Source organism: Manacus vitellinus, unplaced genomic scaffold, assembly GCF_001715985.3.
Source record: "Manacus vitellinus isolate BGI_N305 unplaced genomic scaffold, ASM171598v3 scaffold_31_pilon, whole genome shotgun sequence".
NCBI classification, from domain to species: Eukaryota; Metazoa; Chordata; class Aves; order Passeriformes; family Pipridae; genus Manacus; species Manacus vitellinus.
The window spans coordinates 879,039-896,239 of NW_021940379.1; the positions used below are offsets into that span (position 1 = coordinate 879,039).

Consider the following 17,201-nt stretch of genomic DNA (forward strand, 5'->3'; position numbering starts at 1 on the left):
AAGCTGGGTGCTCTCTAGCTGGGCTCCTTCAGCAAGGCAGCCAGCAAGGACAACGTCTTCGGGCAGAGCTGCCTGGCTGCCCTCTCCACTGCCTGCCAGAACATGATCGCGAGCCTGGGCGCTCCCAACCTCAACGTCACCTTCAACAAGAAGAGCCCGGCTGAGGCCAAGCGCAAGCTCAGCCAGGCCGAGCCTGACCCGCCACCTGCCGCCCCGGACTACTTCCCAGCAGGGCCACCAGCGAGTGGAGGTGGCACGGCAAAGCAGCGGGCCAGATGCCCCACTGCTGCCCCGCCAGAGAGCGGCTCGCCCCTACGCTCTGGAGCCGGTGGCCAGTGGCGAGGGGAAGCGGGTGGCGGGCGGGTCGGGGTCGCCGGAAACGGGACAGTGGGCACGTCAGCCCCGGCACGTTCTTTGAGAAATTCTCGACCACAGAGGGCGGTGGGGCCGGTGTCAGCCCGGGGCAGCCGGCGGTGCCGGTGACGACGGGGGGCCCACCGGGGGCTGCGGGCGCTGAGCGCGGTGGGGGCACCCCCCATGACAAACCCCTGACCTCACCTTCCTGGGGCAAGGGCAGTGAACTGCTGCTGGCGGAGCAGCCTGACCTGATGTCTTCCCTGGACAGTGGAATCCAGAGCGTGACCAAGTCAGACGGCAGCTCCCCGCACGTGGACTTTCCTGACGAGGTCAGCACCAGCTATGGCAACGAGGATGAGGTGTCCTCCAGCTCTGACAATGCTGCCTCCAAGCCCACCCGCAGCCCGCTGTTGGGTGGCTCACCCAAGCTGCCCCGTGGGGAGCACGCACTTCTCAACGGACAGAAGCCCCTGGCCCTTGGCCTCCTCAGTACATCTACCTCGACCCCCGACAGCTACGGGCTCAGCACCACGGCGGGCGCCCACCCTGGCACGCCGAGCATGGAGCAGGTGCGGACCCCCACGAGCACCTCGGCCCAGGATGAGATCCACCCCCTGGAGATCCTGCAGGCACAGATCCAGCTCCAGCGGCAGCAGTTCAGCATCTCGGAAGACCAGCCCTTGGGGCTGAAGAGCAAGAAGGGAGAGTGCGCGGGGCAGAATGGGGACAGCGACCTGGGCAGCTGCTGCTCGGAGGGTGTCAAGGGCACCATGAGCACCATTGACCTGGACTCCCTGATGGCGGAGCACAACTCCACCTGGTACCTGCCTGGTGAGAAGGCCCTGATGGAAGGGCAGGAGGAGGACAAGTCCATGGCACCCTGGGAGAAGCCCAAGCCCTCGAACCCCAGCAAAGAAGGTATCGGTTGTCCCACATTTGTGCTGGTGCAGGGGTAGGGAGGATGGTGGGCTGCTCAGGGAGGGGGATATGGTGGGGCTGTGGCCCCGGTATGCTGGGTGCACGCTGTCTCCACACCCACTCCACCCTTGATGGGGACCTTGGTGGGTGCCAGATGCCTTCCCCCTCTGGGCTGGGGTTGCAGGGTGCTGGGTGGCTTTGGGAGGGGGTCCAGTGGCAGGGACAAAGCACTTGCTGCCAGACTGACCCTGGGTGATGACTGTCCTGTGCCATCTCTGCTGTCAGCCCTGTCCCTGTCGTGCCTCCTGGGGAGTGGCCAAGTGGGGGTGCTGAGCAAAGGGGCTCCCCAGTGAACTCCTGGGCCTGGGATGCTGTGGACGGGGACCACAGCCCGGGGTGCTGAGGAAGGGGCTCCCGCAGAGCCTGGTGCCAGCCGAGCCTTCCAGCCACTTTCCCCAAAGCGTGACTGAGGTTTTCCTAAACCGCGAAAATGCAAAAACGCGTTTGGTGGCAGTGCTGCCCCTCTGAGTCCAGGTGTCCCCTGCTTGCGTTTGGAGCCCACAGCAGTGTGAATACTGAACTGAACCGTTTGTAACAGATTTTTTTCCTTTAATTGGAAGGCAATTTAAAATAAGGCTCTGGGTCTGCTAGTGTAAAACTTGCTTAGTTAACAGATGTTTTATTTCGACATTAGTTGTCATTTTTGATCTTTCCCTGTGTCCAAAGAGCATCATAATTCCCCAGTCTCAGGAAAAAAATATTTTATTTGAAAGCCCTCTTATTATAAAAGATATTTAAGATAAAGATGATTATAGATTCAACTGGTATCTATTTTTTCTTATCAAATCCCTGTTTTGCAAACTGCCTGGCTCTGTGTGTGAATGTTACAATGGGTGCACGTGCTGTACCAGCTTTCTGAGGGCAAGCGAGAGGGTTTTGGTGTGCTAGAAGTACATATGTGCAGTTTACACAATATAAACTCATAATTTGTGCCTAGGGAAGTTGATGTGTTGGTACTGCAGTGTAGTTTAAAATTGTTTTCATTACCTCTGGTGGTACAGACTGACTTCTTACAGTCCTCCACGTTCAGTAATTTTGCTAAGAAAGGTGTTGGGGAAATCAGAGGGGAGCTGGTTTGGAAACTGGGCCGTTTCCTACGCCGGTTCTGGTTGGCTTTGCAGCTTTGGCTTTCTGAAGCGTGAATCCTAGCCCCCACGGTTTGTCTCTTTGTTCATGTTTAATGCCCAGCGCAGGAGACTCTCATTTCGAGCGAAGTGTTTAGCATGCACGGCAGACCCGAGGAAGCCCATCAGCATTCTCCATGCTTCACCCAGGCAAGGACATAAATTGGTTTGTTTGGGGCCCTTCTTTTCCATTTTTAAATGGAGTTGCACACAGCATCCTTCCTGGCCCCTTCTCTTTTATTGTTTCTTGTACACAACATCTAGATCTGACTGGATCAATAGCTAGTTAGCACAAATCACAGTTCCTGTCACTTCTACCTTGGCAGGCGCAAGCACATATATATGTTCTCTCACACCACACGCACCCCCTTACGTATGCACTTTCACACACACGCACAGATACACAGATCTCACACTGTGCTGTGGTTAGAAATAGATTTTAAAGAGTAACTTATTCCATAGGTCTTGATTTCGTGGATAAAAAAAAAAATTCCTGAGCAGTGATTTAATTCTGAACAGCACATTTATTAAAAGTGTAATTTGGTTTAAAATGATCTATATTTTGTGTGTGTGTGTCATACGGAGCGATGCTTCTGCAGCGTCTTTAACAGCACTCCTCCAGTCACTTTGATCACCGCTATTCTTAGTAACAGCTAGTGAAAGAAGTAATTGCTTTCTGGTTGCGATAACCACAATGTTGCTGTTAAAACAGTTCATCACTTGGAAGGAAAACCATTTAATCAGTGTTCCTATATAAGGATATGTTTTAGTATTTCGGAGGCTTAACATAAAATACCAAACCAGTTCCACAACAATGCAAAGAGACACTCGGGTTGGTTCACGCTTTAGTCACTTGAGGGATTTGAATGGGCTGGTTCCTCGGATGAGGAAATTCATACAGACCCGCGGAGAATTTACTTTAACTACTGTTGGAAGTGATAAAGATACAATAGGTGAGACAAAACACTCTGTTCTCCTTGGTTAGTAAAAATAATTTAACTTTAGATTGCCATACCCCTGAGTGTTCAAAACTGTGTTTAAGAAAAGGTTTTCTTTAGCCAGGGACTGAGGTTTTAAATCGTCTCAGTCGGCTGGGATTTGCACCGTGGTGTTTGTTCCAGCAGCTCCCCGGCGTGCGGGCTCCATACAGCGCTCCTCCGAATCCAGGCAGTTCCTCTGCGTGCGGAATGCTGCTCTGGGGAGTGGGCACCGGTTTGGGGCTGGGCAGTGTCAGTGAGAGCAGCGTGGGACCCAGGGCCCTCCTGAGCGCAGGCATTGTCGGGGGCTTCTGAATGACCCCTGCCGTGCGAGGGTGGGCGGTCAGGGATTTATTCCCATTGTGGCACTGCTGCAATTGGCAGGGCGGCTCCTCAGGAGCCAGGCATGGGAGGAAGGGGCAGTGGGTGTTGGGGGGCAGGTTCCCCTCAGGGGAGTGCTGGGTGCCGTGTCTGCTGCCTGCCACTCTCGGCCAGAGCCAGGGCTGAGGGTCCAGCTTTGCTGCCGGCTGTAGAGGAAGGGTCAGGCTCCCCAGAACAAGCAGTATAGGGACTGACAGACTAACAGACTTCTCAAATAGTCTGTTAATGCCGGGATTATGGGGGAAACAACTTGAGTTGTTTTAATGGCTGCTCAGATTCCTCGTAGCTCACCTTTTTTCTCATAATGGTATTAAAATCATTTGCTGATCTCTGGCAGTTGTGTGAGCTGTGAGTCTGGAGGTCCCTGGGAGCAGACACCTGTGCTGCTGGAGCCTCTGTGAGGTGTGACACCCCTGGCACTGGGTGCTGGCCTGCCGTGAGCTCTGTGCTTGTGTTCACGTTGCATTTCGGAATGTAGCATTAGTAGTGCTGACTGGACATTGCTCTGCCCTGAAGTGTGTTTTCTGTGTTTTCTCTGATGCATCATTTCTTGTACCAACATGAAGTGGCTGGTAGTTTTGGCTTGTTTTTTTCCCCCCAAAATACTTTCTAGAATTTCACGTTTTCCTCTACCGAGCAGCTCGAGCTGGGAGTGAGAGATAATAACACTGAGTCTAGAGGAGTGGTCTTGACTTCCAACACCACAGCTCTAGCTGACAAACAATAACCAGATCAAATTCACTTAAAAACCTGAGGCCAGCTTAATGGGGTTTTGCTTTGCCTGATTTGACTGAACCAGAACAATTTCCATTTCAGTGAAATGTGTATTAGTATTCTCTAGAAACTCAGTAATTAAGTGCTGGGGGGGGTTAGTTTTTAGTTTTTAATTGAAATTTTGAAGGAACCATACTGCAGATGTCAGGTGAAGACGTCAGTATGTACCTAGAACCGGCACTGATTGGAAAAAATGGGAATATATTCTGCTGCTTGGTGGCCGTTGGGTTCGTTGATGCGGGCTGATGGGCACGTGCCATGCAGCACCCTTAGCCTTCAGCTGTGAGTTTTTGTTAATATTTCATTGTTACACCAAACCTGTCACTGGAATGAGCAGCAGGCCAGCCCTCTTGCCGGAGCAGTGGGTAACATCTGTGAATTGCTGCAAATACATTAACAAAGGTCAAATTTGGTCCAGATGCGGCCGGGAGCCTTTGTTTTCCTTCCCTTCCCAGCGTGTTCTGCTGCATGCTTTATTTTAAATACTGCTGAGTTCTTTTAGAGGCTTTACCAAGGGACTGGGTTTGTTTAGCGGGACCGAGTTTGTCAGACCTCTCGTGAGGTTTTTCAGACACTGAGCCCTCCCTGCGAGCGATGTGCTGTGGAGCGGCTGTGCTGGAGTGAGTGCTGTGGTGGAAACGAGTTCAGCGGCGAAGCCCAGCGCCCTTTGCAGCGACGGGGGTTGTGATTCCTGATGCTGCTTTGTTTGCCTGATGGGGCTGCTGAAACTTAACAATTTAGTGGGAAAAAAAGAAGCCAGTGCCTTTGTCAAGAAGCTACACGATGAACTCCACAGATACAAAATCCACATCTTTAATAAATGATCTGGATTAGCGAGCAGATTGATATGAGGGAGGAACACTCCCGCTGCTTATCCTGGAGAGAGTTTGGTGTGCATTAGATTTGGGTTTAATATAATCCTTTAAACTCTTCTGACCTGTTAAAAAAAAAAAATTAATTGGGAGGGTTGCCCCTGCTTGGCCTCATGTGAATGACAGAAATTCTCCATTGTTTACCTTGACTGACTAATTTTTAATATTTTCTACTAGAAAATGGTCCTGTTTAGAAATGTTTTCCTTTGTTTTATAAACATTCTGCAGCGGAGTGTTTGTAGACCTTTATGGTAAATATTAGAGAAGCTAAAGGACAGAATTTTCAATAGTATTTGCTCTTGCTGTGATGCACTAAGATATTTAATGCAGGAAGTTTGTGAATTTATTGGCATTTCAATAACAACCGTGGCCACTGTTTGACTTTGCATCCACCTGTCTGGCTGGCTATTAATTTTTGATCTCTAGATTTACCTGTTCTCATTTCAGTGGACAGGCTGGCTGTGTTTGAATTAATGCAGATCACAGATTTGGTTTGCATCATGGTGCTTTCTTGCCCCAAAGTCTGTTATTTTCAGATGGCCCATTCAGTTGCAAGGTGAGTTTTAACGGGGTTGTTTTGTACACACTTGGTGTGAGGATGTGTGTGAAACAGACTTTTGGAGAGATGTTTCTTGAAATTGGTGTTTTGTGTGAACGTGCTTCAGATCTTTACGTATAATGTAAAAGGAAATGAATTAGACTTAGTATTTATATATGAGCTTGGATGACAGCATAGATTTATTCTGATCTGTGATTTATTACCATGTCTGCTCTTAATTTTTAAGGTGCAATACCTGTATTTTTACCAATGACCTAGTGGAATGCTCGAGCGTAGAACTGCAAATAATTTTTTGCTAAAAAAAAATGTTTTAGCAATGCCTACAGTTACAGTTTGTTGTTACTTGTATAGAACAAAGGATAAGGCATCAAAACAAAAGTCTAACCTAAACCTATACAGGCTGCTTTTATTTGTACCAGCTGACTCCCAGCCTCGGCAGCGTTCTGTACCAGGGAGAGGTTTTGGTATAGTAAAATGCCTTTATGTGGCCATATAAAATTTTAGTACTAGACAAATTACTGTACATTTTCAGTCTGTGGTTTCTCATGTATTTCTATTAAATGCAAGTGTGAGGAGAGTCTCCACAGAAAGTGCAGAGCCAGTTCTAAAATGAATCTTCAGGTGGCCTAACACGTACGCTTTGTTAACGCTAAATTTCCTGAAATATCAGAAACAGTTTAATGACATAATTTCTCAAGCACATTGAGAGAGACCAGTCAAACTGTAGGCAGAGGACCATACCCTGTTCTATCTCTAGTATAAAATAGATTGTCCTTTGCACATTCCGGGCCGGAGCCCGTCGGGTGCCGGCGGTGCGGATGGTGGGCGTCAGGCGCTGTACCCGCCTGGCCACCGCGGCTCCGGCCACCTCCCTGTCCAGCCAGTCCAGCTCTCCCATTGGAAAACCTACACCCTCGAAAAGAACAATGTTTGCACCTCTAAATACGTGCTTAAGGTTTGTTTAAGATTAATACACGTTTGAGATTGGCGCGTTGTTTGTTTTTAAATACAAAATTATTCTTGTTTCGTTTCTCGAGGGGTGTTTTTAAACAGGAGCCTCGGTTAGTGACGGCTGTTCGGAACATGGCTGGCCGTGCACCAGCTCTTTGGTGAGGGACACGGGGATGCTCATGGAAATTAAATAGGTGAAGCTGTGGAATCTTCCAGGAAATTCAAGGTGTGCCCTGACTTCCTGATCTTGGTTAGATTTCTCAGCTTTTAAAATGTAATTCTGAATTGTTGCTGTTCTGTAGATAGACCCAGTTTGCACACAGTGATTAGATGACTGGCTTATGTAAAAATACTGATATTCTTTGTAGCTTGCTGCTTTTCCTTTGCCAGACACTTTTGTGTTGCTGCAGTTAAAACATTATGACTTAATAGTGACCTTTTAATACAAAGGGTTCAGGGTTTTTTTTACAAATTTAAATATATTTTATGGATTATGTGCCAGTGTTCCAAAGTCAAATACCTTCTAAATTTAAAGCTGAGAATTGAACAGCTGGAGGTCTAATCCATTAATTTTTACAAGCTGACTTTCTTAATACTTCAAAGAGAACATCTTAGATGATATTGCTTTGCTGCTCCCCTCCTCAGCACCCCTTCTTCTCATCTCCCCCATAATGCCCTCTCCTTCAAGGCCTCATGTTCTGCTCATCTCCTGGCAAATGACAAAAGCATGTGAATGTGGGGAATGCATTTTCCTTAGTTGATGTAATAAGTTGTAAAATTTGATGGCCTAGAAATGTGTTCTCTTAGTGTTGCGCTTTTTATCCGTATGGATGCAAAAATATGTGGTCACTGCTGTTCTGTGTTTCTGTCCCGTACTTGGGTTATTTTTCGTAGCAGTGCAGGCGTTGTCGTAGGAGTATTTGTGCTCTGGACTTCTGTCTTTTTGAGACAACTGACTCACACCTAGTGCACATCCTTCTCCCATAGGATTGGGCCTGATCCATGCTGGCCATTAGGAAATAACGTTTTGCCGAGTTTTGTCTTGCCCCTCTGCTCGGGCGATGGCACCGCTGCCTGGGATACACATGTGTATCCATCATGGGCAGCTCCCAGGAAGGAGCTCCCGGGAAGAAGCCATGTCTCAGCTGCAGGATAAGGTGCTGCTGGGACCCTGCTGTGGGGCAGTTTCTGCCTGTTTGTTTTCAATTCCGGCAAATCTGTGTCTGTTCAGTGTTTTAACATAACACCACCAAGCATGACACTGGGCCATCTACATTTTTATTAGCTTTTAACATTTGTCTGAAAAAGCTTTTTTTGGTTTGGTAAGCAGAAATGTGGTTGCGTTTAAGTGCTGCTTTGATAGATTTTTTACATCAAAATAAATACAGTTCGTTTGAGTTTAAACACAGACAACGTGTGAGAGCTCAGAAGGGCTCCGCTAGCTCTGACTGCAAGGGACGCACCACGGCCCCGCTCCTGCAGCCAGTTTGTGTGAACTTTGGGATATTTATCTTTTTTTAATCCCTCTTTCTGTTTGGAGCATTTTAAAAGCAAAATGAGGAACCTATTTTTTCGTTTTGAGTCTCCTACCTTCAGTGCTGAATGCTGGTCCTTTAGGTTTGATCCCAGAAATGCCTGTGATCGATCAGTGGTTGGAAGACAGTAGGTTTTTTGGTGGTAAAATATATATTTTCAGAGTTAAGTCTGCATTTAATTAATTTTGTGAATTAGTATTCACAAAATATTAGAAAGCATTCTATTGCTAATAGAAAGATCATCCTGAGGCTGGGGAAGCACAGTTAATTGAAAAAGCAGCCGTTTGTAAAGTGAAGAAAATTTTTAAACATTTCATATCCTAATTAAGAATGTACTCCTGATTTAAAATGAAGAATATTAATTTGCTCTGTGAAGCCAATACACTAGAAAGCCCTGGAAAAAGTCATATCCTTCCTTCCTCCTTAATCCTCTCCCAAAGTGCAGTTTAAGAAGAAAGGTATGACTTTCTTTTTTTTAATGTAGCCTGAAACCATTTTGCTAGAAAGATGTAAATTGATCTATTAACATAGGAAATGAAGGCTGGGCTGGAGTTATTATCTGGTCAGAATTTTAGGATCTTTTTCCTAGAAAAATCTTCCACTATTTTTTTTTGCACAGGGGCTGGGTATAATATTCCCCTATAAAGGCATTTAAAAAGCCTTTTGGTTCTGGGTGAGAGCAGTCAGAGGAGGCAGAGGATGCTGTGGATGAGGGTGTCTGAGGCACAGCTGTGCATCATTGTTGCAAGCAGTGTCGGATCCCTGGGGAACGGGCTGAGCCTTCCCTCCCATCCAGCGCTGGAGGTGAGGCTCTGACTGTCTGGCTGGTGGAAACAGGCGGAGAGGGAGTGTCCACCCAGTGTTCCAGCTCCTGACTAGGTGGCACAGTCGGTCAAGGCATTACCATTGTACTTACGGAGATTGGGGTTTACGTGTGATTTAGAGCGCGGTGGAGTCCGTATTCAGGTCCCACTCTATGATTATTTTTATTATTTAAGATCATGCTTATTGCACCATAAATTGCCACGGTGCTTTGGAAACCTGGGAGACGTTCCCACTGCTAAAGATTTACAGTCCAAATGAAATAAAACAGACGTTGTCGGGCCAGGCAGCTGCCGGTTCACCGCCGGAACACGGCGCGGTGCCACCGGGGCTTGGGCAGAGGATGCTGGTGAGGCACATGGTGGAACTGAAGGGACCCTGGGGATAAGTCTCAGCACTTGGGTACCCAGCAAAGGCCGGGATGCTGGGGCCGAAGGGTGCTGGGATGGGACATGCGAGGTTTGGGCAGTGTGTGTGGGCAGGAACGAAGGGCTGACAGTCTCGTCCCAGCTGGTGATCTCATTTCTGCGTGGATTCCTTCTTCGTCCAGCGGTGGGGACGATGTGGCCATAGTGCCCAATCTGGGGCAGCATTTCTCCTCCATAACCCCAGTTATGACACTTCTGATCTGTGTGTGAGTGAATTTCTAAATACATTTCTGTCTGAGCAACAGGAAAAGAGACCCAAAAGGTGGGTTTTCACCTCCTCCCGATGCCTGTGGATGGATCACCAAGGGAGGCTTCTCTTCCCCTCTCCCTGGGGAATGGGAGAGGAGGACGCAGACCTCAGGTCTGAGCTGCCCAGCAGGTCACAGCACCCTGATGTGACTTACACCTGGAGTGGTACTGAGGTGATACTGCTAGAAAGAGAGTGTCCCTTAGACCTGTCAGGCAGCCAGATAACTGTTTGTATCTAATGTAACAGGTATTTTTGATCTGACTGAGATCAAATTTTTATTGGTGCCAAATGCTAGGCTGAAAAACTTTTTTTGCCTAGTCTGAAGAGTAGCCCAAAATTTCATACCAAATACAGTTTTAAAAGCAAGAAGATAATAAATGGGCCTATTGTTTGTATTCTGAAAAAAAAAAAAAGGAATTCCCTAATAATCATAATAAAAGTTACCACAATCTATGAGACAATAATTCTGAAACCCTTAAAAAATAGTATTATTATTCAAAGTGCAAAGCAGCTGGTATTTAATGATGGAACAGATTTTATTGTTGCTGGATGTAGGGTCAAATGCTTGCAGCACTTTTTTGATTTAAACAAACCAAAAACACAAGTGCTTTTTTTTGAAGATAAAATCAGTATGATTTATTTATTTTTTTCCTTGATCCTGTAGTTCCCTTCTCTACCTCTAAATATAGGCACATGCTGTTCTTTTTGTGCTGGGAGAAGCTGCGAGCAGCCCGGCTCCCCGTGCTCTCCCTACCACGCTGTCGTTCTGGAGGCAGAGGGAAAACCAGGGCTGTCTCAAGTGCAATTCAAATCTCATATGAACTCTGTTGAAATAGGCAGATCCCAGAAAAAGGGAGAATAGCAAAACATTCCTTCATTCTGGTGGTTATTATTATTACTATTATTCAAAGCTCATATGAAGTACTTTGAAATAGGCAGATCCCCAGAAAAGGGAGAATAGCAAAACATTCCTTCATTCTGGTGGTTATTATTATTATTGTTGTTGTTGTTATTGTTGTTATTACTAGCCATCAGTGGGAAGTTTCACCCCATCATTTGCCAATTCCTTGTGTTAGGGGGGCGGGTGTGAGGGCGATGGCTGGAAAACGTGCGGGGGGACGAGGTGGTGTCGGGGGAAGCTCAGGGGCAGCCCAGGTGATCTGGGTGAGCTTTGCTTTTAAACTCTGTGCATCAAAGTAGTGTCATATGTTATGTGGTAAAATGGTTTGTCCTATAGCTGTTTGTGTACTGCATCCTGACGTTACTTAGTTTAGCTGAGGTGCAAATAGGAAAGGCAGAAGGGCTCCTGGTGCTCTGGGCTCCAGGCTTTGCCAGGGCTCCTGGTGCTCCGGGCTCCTGGCTCTGCCTGGGATCACGGTGCTCCCAGGGCAGGCGGCTCCGGTCCCGGCTCTGCCAGGGCTCCCACTGGTGTATCCGAGTGCTGGGCTGTGGTGGGGCTCAGAAGTCCGACTAGTGTGGACCAACAAACACCACTTTGGAAATGTGAGGTTTTAACAACGCAGTGAAGTCTTACTCCAGATAATTATCCCGATCCTCTCGTGTTTGGTGTAGTTTTCCTTGAGTGGCCGATGCCAATGGTGCTGCAGTATTTCCGTTACAGAAAAGAACAGATAAAAAATCTCTTTGTTGAGCCAGACACGTGTGAGCCTCAGAACTGGGAACGTGCGCTGGGAGATTGTGATACAATTACATTTTATGTCTACCTATTAAGCATAATGAAGGGTTGGTTGCTGGCCTTAAATTTGGAAAGATCTTACTGTAGAGCTTAAACCAGAAGTAGATTCCTGTAATTACTGCTTTGCTGTGCGGAGTGTGGTGAGGTAGAGGGAATAAAAACTGTTCATTGTCCAATTGTATTTCCATAACTGCTCCACTTTTACATGTCTGTTTTGAAAGATAAAATTTTTTGTTACACTAATTTTCCAAAGTAAGCTAATAAAAGCCAACACAGGGGGAAAAAAAAGAGGTGAAGAATGTCAAATGAACAGTGCTTAGAAAACATGGAGCTTCTTTGGTGAGCCCTGCTATGGTGCTTGGAGAGTGAGTGGCTTTGTTTGTTAAACACAAGGCCAAAACACAAGGCCACTGTGCTATTGCAGTTTGGGTTCACTTGAGTCTGAGATCCTTGATGATGAAATGAAGAATTCAAAAAACTTTGAATTTAATGTTTGCTTTTCTTTGTACTAGATTAGGCAAACCTGGTAAAACATGAAGCAGTCAGTTCTGAATCTGCTTTTGCTTTTACTTGACTTTGTTCTTGCTGCCTGATGGCAGTATGTCAGGGAAACTTGGATCCCAGTGTCATTTGTTTGGAATTATTGTTTGGATTGTATTCAGTTTCAAATGGTATGAAACTGTAGTGAGAAATGAGCATTTGTTTATGCTGATGAAACCAGTCTTTCATAGACTACACTTGTTTTGGTTGTAAGTATCAGTACACGTTACAGCTCAGAATGTCCTGGTGCAGTTTTCTGGTGATAATGTGGCCCCATTCTGCTCTTTGTGTGCATTTGGGACTGGGAGCTGCATCGAAGAGAAGCTTTTTCTGCTTCAGGGGAGCAAGTGGAGGGGGAAGACCAAACCTCTTCTTGACCCTTAGGGAAATAAAACCTCCTAAACCACATCCTTTTTCCTCTCCCCCTCAAAAATGTGGCTTACATCTTCAATGCAGAGGGGTTTTTTCCTTTTCTGACCATCCTTTAAGGTGTGCTCTACTGGCCTCTCTCCTCCTGTTTGTAGAACTTTTCTTGGAATCCGTTTTAAGGGGTTATATTTGACATGTTCCTGAAGGCTGCCTTCTGCAGTGGTCTGGCCGAAATAGAAATGTGAAAAGTTCCCATTATTGAGCTGTAAAAGAATACTGGAAATGGGTTATGCAGAAAAAACCATTTAGATAAAAATGCAATTTTCCCTTCCACATTCACTGCTAAGAATTAATAGCACATTCTTCCTAAATGGGTACTTCTGTATTATATTATCACTTTAGTGAAATTCTTTCCAAAACAGGAGAGTTTCATGTAAAATTTTAGAACAAAATTGATCTGTTTTTATTTACAGTGCTCCCCCCTTTAAAAACTTAGGGGAACGACTGCCGTGGAGTGTCTGGGCATTCTGTGGAAAACAGGTGTGTTGGGTTCCGAGGTGCATGTCCCACTCTGACTCTCCGTCTGTCGCGGGGTGTGTGTCACAGGGCACTCCTTACCCTGTCGGCACAGCTGGATTTGGGCTGTCGCTGGGGTGGTGTGTGCTGTGCACACCAGCTGTGCTTCCACAGCTCCGCTGCTTGGCCAGTGGCCACCATGCAGTGGGGACACGAAGGTGTCACTTACCAGGACATTTCTGCCAGAAATACTCCAAAAGGGAGAAGGGCCAGGCCCACCGTGGCCTTCACCTGCCTCGGCCAGCGCAGGTTCGTTGTTGCACACCTGGGGCAGAGGGGGTGAGCCCAAGGATGGCGTGGCCTGGAACACCACCAGCAAAAACACAGCCATCAGTTTTAATATGTTCCTTTTCTGTAGAAGGTAAATAAATGCCGAAAGAAAGAAAGAAAGAGCAACGCTCTCTGGTGGCAACGAAGCTGGAGATACCCCCAGGAAGACTTGCCAGTCCCAGCTAACAGAAAACCATATGCTTTTTAATGGTTTCGTTTTTAATGAAAGGGTTTTAATATAATGGTGAGAACGAAATTGTGCGGAAGGAGTAGGGCTAATAGAGAGATTCTGCTTTAAACAGCTCTTCACTGCTGAGTTGCAGGGGAGAAGATGCTTTTATTAAATAAAGTGTTTGGTTTTTCATAGTATTAGTGAAATAGTTCTCACATATAACTAACACTTATAGCAATGGAGACGCAGACAGGATTGATACAACTCAAAATCTCCATGTTAAAAATACAAATGCCTTTGGAAATGATGCTGTGCAGCCTTTGTACTGTGTTTGTGAAAAATTAACTCTTCAGGGGGATTCTGCGTTTGGGCTGTCCCCAAAAAGTGAAATACAGGAGAGATGTAAGGCACTCTGTTTGACTCTTACTCCAAAGTAACACTGAGCTTAATCCAAATTCTGTTTTTGAAAGGGATATTTATAGTCAGCGAGGCCCTGACTACCTACAGTCATATGCCGATAGTCTCCCAATCAAAGAGCAGCAAATACTATACTGCTCATTAGATGGGTTACAGAACAGCTATTTTTTCAGTCACAAAACTTTCCTTTTGTGATTCATTTTCTGTGAATCACAGTAGTTCAGCGAACAGTGCAGATCACGACTTTTACAGCCAAATATGCAATTCCCTGGAAGCAAATGTTGAAAATTTAACTATTTCAGTGTAGTTCTTTATAACTTAAAAGTTTTGTAGTAATGGGACATTGGCTCTTGAGTTTCCTGTAAAGCTTCACTCCTTGGGACAAGCGTTGCTCATGGGTAGGAGCGTTCACTCCCCAGTGTGAGTGGTTCTCCACTCAGAGAGTGCTGCTGGTATGAATTTCTTAGGTGTTACAATTTTATTTTTTAATTTTTTTTTTGCTGTCGGCGCTCAGTGTACCTGCAGGCACACTGCATGCTGAACTGTGCATTTAAGCATTGGCTGCCACAGTAAAAATCTTGATGGCCATTGTTTCTACCAAAAAAAACCCGTCTCATCTTCAAAGTCACTGCTGTTACAATAATTTTCTCTTTGAACATGTCAGGATTCTCGCTTTGATTATAGACTGGATTGTCTCTTGTCATTGCATAATGATTTTTTTTTTTGGGTAGGCAGAGACATTTTTCAGTTCATCACAGTTCATCCCCCATCCCAGTACTTCTTTAAAAAAGAGATTATGTTGAAACCAGGTATTTAAGAATATAGATCTTCAAGAAAATAACTGGGTTTGACTTTTATTTTCCTGGAAATTTTATAAAGCTGATGTGAAATACAGCTTTATTTTACAATCTGAACTTAGACTTTCAAAATTCCCCTTCCTCGCCCTGCCCTTCTTTTGCTTTTGATTGGGCCAGAAATCATTATTTCAGAGATTTTCTTCTACTTTTTCATTTGCTTTTTTTGCCACTTACACCACACAAAAAGAATCCGTCTCTCTAATTCTGCCATTGGTTGGATGGTTGCTTGGGTGGGTGGTTGGTGTTTAAGGTGGTGTTTGATCTGGAGGCCGAGCACTCTGCTGCCAGTCCTTCCCTGCTCTGCTCTCTATTGAGGACTGGTGAAAAGCCTTGGCAAGTGAAAAGCCGAGGCTGCTGCTGTCGAAAGCTGTTTTTTGGTTTGGTGGTCTGTCCACACTCTAGGGGCCAGAGTTTCTGCTGCTGCTGCAATGGGTGCTGACTGGCACGTTGCAGCTCTCCAAGTGTGGTGGTGGGATGAAGGTGCCCTGGAAGCAGAGCTCCTCTCCCACTGCTGCTGAGGTGTGCCAGCTTTGTAGCTCTTCATGGCTGATGACTTAAATTGTGGTGCTTTGGACTAGTACAGTATTCACCTTGGATCAAAAGGCAGGGGACCTCCTGGAAGAGAACATGCCTTGGAAGGTCCTCTCAAGCCTCCTTGAGCTAAGTGAGAGCCCAGAGGCCAAGAGTGTTTGCAGTTGTCTTGCTCGGTGTGTGTGTGCAGTCTCTTCCATTGTGGAGTGATGTTGATGTCATCGGAGTAATGCCACTGTGGGAAAACTGTACAAAATAGGGGACAGTAGAACTGCATCAAGCATGGAAGTGATTTATCCCTTGGGAAATTGGTATCTTGTAAAAATGGCAGGAGAACCCCAGCCCATGTGAGATCTGCAGACCCGTATCTGGTTGTGGTTACATGTGTGCAGGCTTCCAGCTGTTATGATGGGTATATTGCTTCAGAGGGTTCAGGATGACTAAATCCAAAGTGCTGCTTGGTGGGAGTTACCTGTGTGGGCCCATGTGATGGAAGCCTTTGCCGTAGAGTTTGTAAATCCCGGCTGTGGTTCTGCCCTTGTGTTTTGTAAGGAAAGAGCTAAAAAGGACTCACTGTGTCTTTAAACTTGTAGATCCTCAAAACCTCCTTGGGAAGTAGAAGGGGGAAGGGACCCTTTCAGGATTAATTAAACAGAGATGTCTTGCTGTAGACTTCAGGTTTACTGATAAACACCAGCCCCTCACCCACGTCTGGTGGTGCTGCTGTTATTTAATCAGGGCCACAACAAGGAATCTGAGCAATCTTCCCTTTCTCCTCTGTTTCATTTATCTGTCCTCCCAACCTGTTTGTTTGTGTACGCTTAAGTTTTCCATGCCAGGGAGAAGTAGAGTGGAAATGTCAGGGGTCAGGCTGCAGGCAGGAGCAGGCAGGGAGCAGGCAGGCCAGCTCTGCAGCGTTGGAGTTTCTGAGAAACTGGAGATAGGTTGTTTCAGGCAAGATTAACTCCTTCAGCATGGCTGTTTTCTGCTTAAGAAGACCTGGAGGATGGGAGGCAAGGCAGGTACATTAAGACACTGAACTCAGACTCCATTCCTCTATCCTTGCAGTCCCGTGGGTGATGGGTGCTCCTGCTGCCATTGCACTCACCCTTGTATCAAAGCCCTGCAGGCCCATCTGCCTTGGCAGCTATGCTGCTGCAGGAAGAGGCTGTGTGGATCCAGACCTGAGGAGGACAGTGAGTAGCAGAATTCACTGCAGTGCTGTTATGGATACCTGAGTTACTCGCCACATTTCCCAGTGGACAAAGCATCCATGGAGGGCTGCTGTTCAGAGACGTGCCTTTGAGTAGACTTATGACTTGGAGTTTGTCACTCAGAGGATACCTAAAGACCACTCTGAATGCCCTTGCCTTCAGAAGAACCAGTTTTTACGTTGGGCCAATTGACTGAGTGTCTCGCAGGCTCTCTGCCATGTGGTGGCTCACACGTGCAGCAGCCCTGGTCAATGGCTGGGGTTGGGTGAAGTTTTGGTTGTATGACTCAGGCTGTTGTAGCTGCAACTTGCCCGACCTGTGTGAGAGAAAGGTTAATTCAGGGTGGGGTGGAGGATTTTTTGTTTGTTTGGTGCCGCCTTTGCATTTGTGTTGTGGCAGCGAAGCGGGTGCTGAAGAGCCCAGTCCTGCCTGGCTTGACAGCACTCGCATTGCTGGCAGTGCCCTGTTTGGAACAATTGCAGGCAGAGATTACAAGGTCCTTACGCCCTTCTATTGGGACAGTCTGTGCTCCTGCACTTGACCGAATCTAG

At 46.6% G+C, this 17,201-nt stretch overlaps 1 protein-coding gene across 1 annotated transcript in view; it reads left to right on the top strand.

Annotated features, from left to right (window-relative positions):
• Positions 1–17,201, top strand: part of MN1 (MN1 proto-oncogene, transcriptional regulator) — a 37,758-nt gene that overhangs the window by 4,686 nt on the left and 15,871 nt on the right. Inside the window, 3 exon segments of the mRNA XM_029961195.1 lie at positions 4–264; positions 266–360; positions 362–1,275. Coding sequence (XP_029817055.1) covers positions 4–264; positions 266–360; positions 362–1,275 — 1,270 coding nt within the window.